The sequence below is a fragment of the Eleutherodactylus coqui genome, chromosome 4 (genome assembly GCF_035609145.1).
Source record: "Eleutherodactylus coqui strain aEleCoq1 chromosome 4, aEleCoq1.hap1, whole genome shotgun sequence".
NCBI classification, from domain to species: Eukaryota; Metazoa; Chordata; class Amphibia; order Anura; family Eleutherodactylidae; genus Eleutherodactylus; species Eleutherodactylus coqui.
In genome coordinates this window covers 203,874,561-203,877,928 of record NC_089840.1, presented here as the reverse complement: position 1 = coordinate 203,877,928, position 3,368 = coordinate 203,874,561, and the positions used below count along the sequence as shown (strand labels likewise).

The 3,368-nt window shown below is 39.8% G+C and overlaps 1 protein-coding gene across 1 annotated transcript; it reads right to left on the bottom strand.

Moving 5' to 3' along the window:
- Positions 1–537: 537 nt before the first annotated feature.
- Positions 538–3,130, bottom strand: DDIT4 (DNA damage inducible transcript 4). Its single transcript, XM_066600572.1, has 3 exons — positions 2,977–3,130; positions 2,227–2,442; positions 538–1,957 (listed from the first exon to the last, which is right to left on the bottom strand). Exons 2-3 carry the CDS (start codon positions 2,399–2,401, stop codon positions 1,473–1,475), a joined length of 660 nt encoding a protein of 219 aa, XP_066456669.1. The 5' UTR covers positions 2,402–2,442; positions 2,977–3,130; the 3' UTR covers positions 538–1,472.
- Between the last annotated feature and the right edge of the window lie 238 nt (positions 3,131–3,368).

Here is a 3,368-nt window from a genome sequence, read left to right as displayed (position 1 = left end):
TTCCTTCCCCGGCAGCTGTCATATGGCTCCCATAGGAGTCTATGAAGCTGCCAACGGCGTAAAAGCACCCAGATGAAATGCAATATCTTGGCAATATGCCCATTTGCCCTGATACATTGTAAACCAATGCAGAGTGGCAGCATATATCAGCCGGGTGTGAAAACCTAGCCGATATATGCCCGTATAAATCCAGCCTTAGGTAGTGTTCTTTTCAGTTAAGCAGATACTATAACACCATTATGTGTAATACATTTGAATGCCATATTATATCCACCCATCTTGGTATTATACTGGGCACCACTGTATGCCAACTAAGCCTTAGGTGAATTAGGCTAAAAAAAAAAATAAATTAATAAATCCTCATTACTCAAAGAGCTCATGCAGAAACTGCGCATCCAGACCAGCATGTGACCTCACCAACCGTTTAATGCCATAGCAGTTAAAGGTTAGCACAAAAGACTTTATATATACACACACACCCATATTTTATATTGGATCATTAATATTCCTGAAAGTAAAAACAAGGACACCGTAATATACATTTTTATGGTTTATTAGAAAAGTAAAAAAAGGCACATGGTGTAGATTTGTACTTGAACATCAAGTGTATATATATATTTTTTTTTATAACCCATTGGGACCTATTAAATGGGGGCGAAATATGCCATCTGTGAATTCTGCACCAAAATCTGCAGATCTTGATATGAAGTTGCCAGCAGGATTTTGCCATTCAATTGCACATATTACCAGTGCACATTTTGTGGCTCACTACATTCCGCAACACTGTTGCAGAATATTCCGTCCCATGTGAAAGGTCCCTTATTTAAGCAGCATGTCAGCATACAAACACAATTGAAATGAATACTAGTGCTTTTCACATACTGTTAACTGCAGTAGAGCTACTTAACAGAACCTCTTCTAGCTGCCAATGAATCAGTAGTGAGGGGAACAAACAGCCCACACTTGGTCCCAAATAGAAGTTGTACTTTGGGTTTTCAGTTTTAATAATTCACCCTCTATTGGAGGTAGCGCAAAACCACATTTAGTGCAGACCAGCTGCCAAAGCATATGAAGAATCAAGAAATTGCAGTATTTAGTGCACTTAATGCTAAACTTCAATACTTGTGTGCATACCACTGCAAATGTATAGCCACAACTATGTGTGCTAAAACCCCTACAATAGGGCTTTACCATGTATCATGTTTTCATTATCAGTGCAGAAATCCATGCACAGCAAATGTTGTTCACTAAACTTGGCAGTGGAAAAGTAAACCCTTATGCTGCCAGATAAGACGTAAAAATGGCAGGAATCTGGCAAAACAGTTAATAAAAAGTTTCATCACATATTTTTTTTTAAAGGGTGCACAGGCACCCCCACAGTCAGCGATTCTAACATACCCCATTAAACCTTCATATGATTGCAGTAGCCCAACTTACAGTCATCTCATTCAATTTTTCAGTACATACAAATTTCAACATTCTTCAATTATAAGTTCTTCTGAACTATACAGTTTCTTTTTAAGAACCTTGAACCCAGGACTGAGTTTTAATGACTGCCCAGACCCAGGGACTGGTTTAGTGCTGAAGAGACCCTGAATTCTAGGCCATAACCTAGAGTCCAGTTTAAACAGGATAGTTAGCTGGAAAGTAGGTATAACAGATGGATCAACTGCTAGCTGTGCCACGGTGTGACAGTCCTTGCTATTCTCTACACAGAGGTCAATAACTGCACCCCTAAGTCCACAAGGCTCGCTGTATGCCAGATGCATCAGTTCTTGGCCCAGATGGCAAAGCAGATCATCAGGGAGGAGGAGTTTGGAACACCTCAAGGAGTTAATTTTTGCTTTGTTCAAGCTTCTTTTTATCATTTTGAGAATACTGGGACACAGTTGCTCTCCTTCGGGGTCACAGAGAAGCTCAGAGTCTGGTATGGAAAGGTTTTCAAAGTCATCAAAGTCTGTTGAAACAAAGAAAAAAAAATACATTATTATTAGTTACCAATAATCAGTTTTGACATAAAACCAAATATGTTTTCTAGACTGAGTCAAAGAGTATTGATGCAAATAACATTGAAATCCCAATGAAAAAAAAAACTCCCATGCTCCAAAATCATATAGACAAAGGATTATAGATTGTGAACCCCGATGAGACGGAACATAAGTGATGCAATATCAAGATATGCACTAAATAAATAAAAGGTCGTTATTAAAAACAACCAATACATACCACATTCAGAGAAGGAGTTGCTACTTGTAAGGGATTCACAGTCCGAATTGGGGAGACTGGAACATCTTTGAGACAAGTCCACACACTGGCCATCCCACAGGTCTTTGGGTTCTTCAATGATCGGTGGTGGCAGAGAAATAGGAACAGAATAGATGATACCTCCTCTGGCAGGCATGATTGAGGTTTTGGAGAGCTTGTGCAAAAACAAAGTAATCACTGCAAAGAAAGAAAGTCGGTCAACTACTGCAGTATGAGATCATTGCATCAGATATCTGATAACCCAGTATGATCAGTGCAAGTTCTAGAAATTCTCTGCACACAGGAGACCACCACTAATCATCAGGTTGTAAATATACATTACTGCAATATTTTAACTAACATTCCAATAATCTAATTAGTTAACCCCTGATGATGTATGAATGGACCAACACACTATACTTGTCTCATTGACACAAGTTCTGTTTATGACAAGTATTAGAGATCACTTCAAAGTAACTTGAGATTTTCTACAACTGTCAGTACAAAAAAAGGCCATTTACAAGTAAAACCCAGAATGTTCTTCAGACTCCCTAACACTAGTCGCTATTTATGAAATACCACTTACAAAACAAAGATCAAAGTCTACCAAATACATCTTCAGAAAAGAATTGAAATAAAAAGCACATTAAACTCATTCATTTAACATCCCATCTAGATGAACTGCTAAAGACAATAGGAAACAACAGAGAAAAGATAGAATAGGGTACTTACAGTGCTTAGAACGAGGATGGATGTGAAATGGTTAACAAACCAAAGAAGATGTATAAAATATTAAAAATCCAAATGAAATGTGGATATAAGTGCTAAACCCGTGCGCTGGCAGCTGCGATCCCTCACTGCTCTGCGCACTGGTGCGAGTAACCATCCCTGGCACTGGCACCTTCCTGCTCTGCACGGCCGCTTATAAAGTGCACTGTCCTCAGCCACGCCTACAGAACAGGGGCTCGGCTTGACAGAACGTTCTAATTCACGCCCACTAATGCTGCTGCCCAATGAGAAATCAGCGCACGTTCACAACGTTCTATCCTGCCCGGTTACAGCCGGCAGAGCGCCTCCTGCTCACAGCTGGGCCCGGACTCAGCGTCGGTGTTTATTGTAGGGGA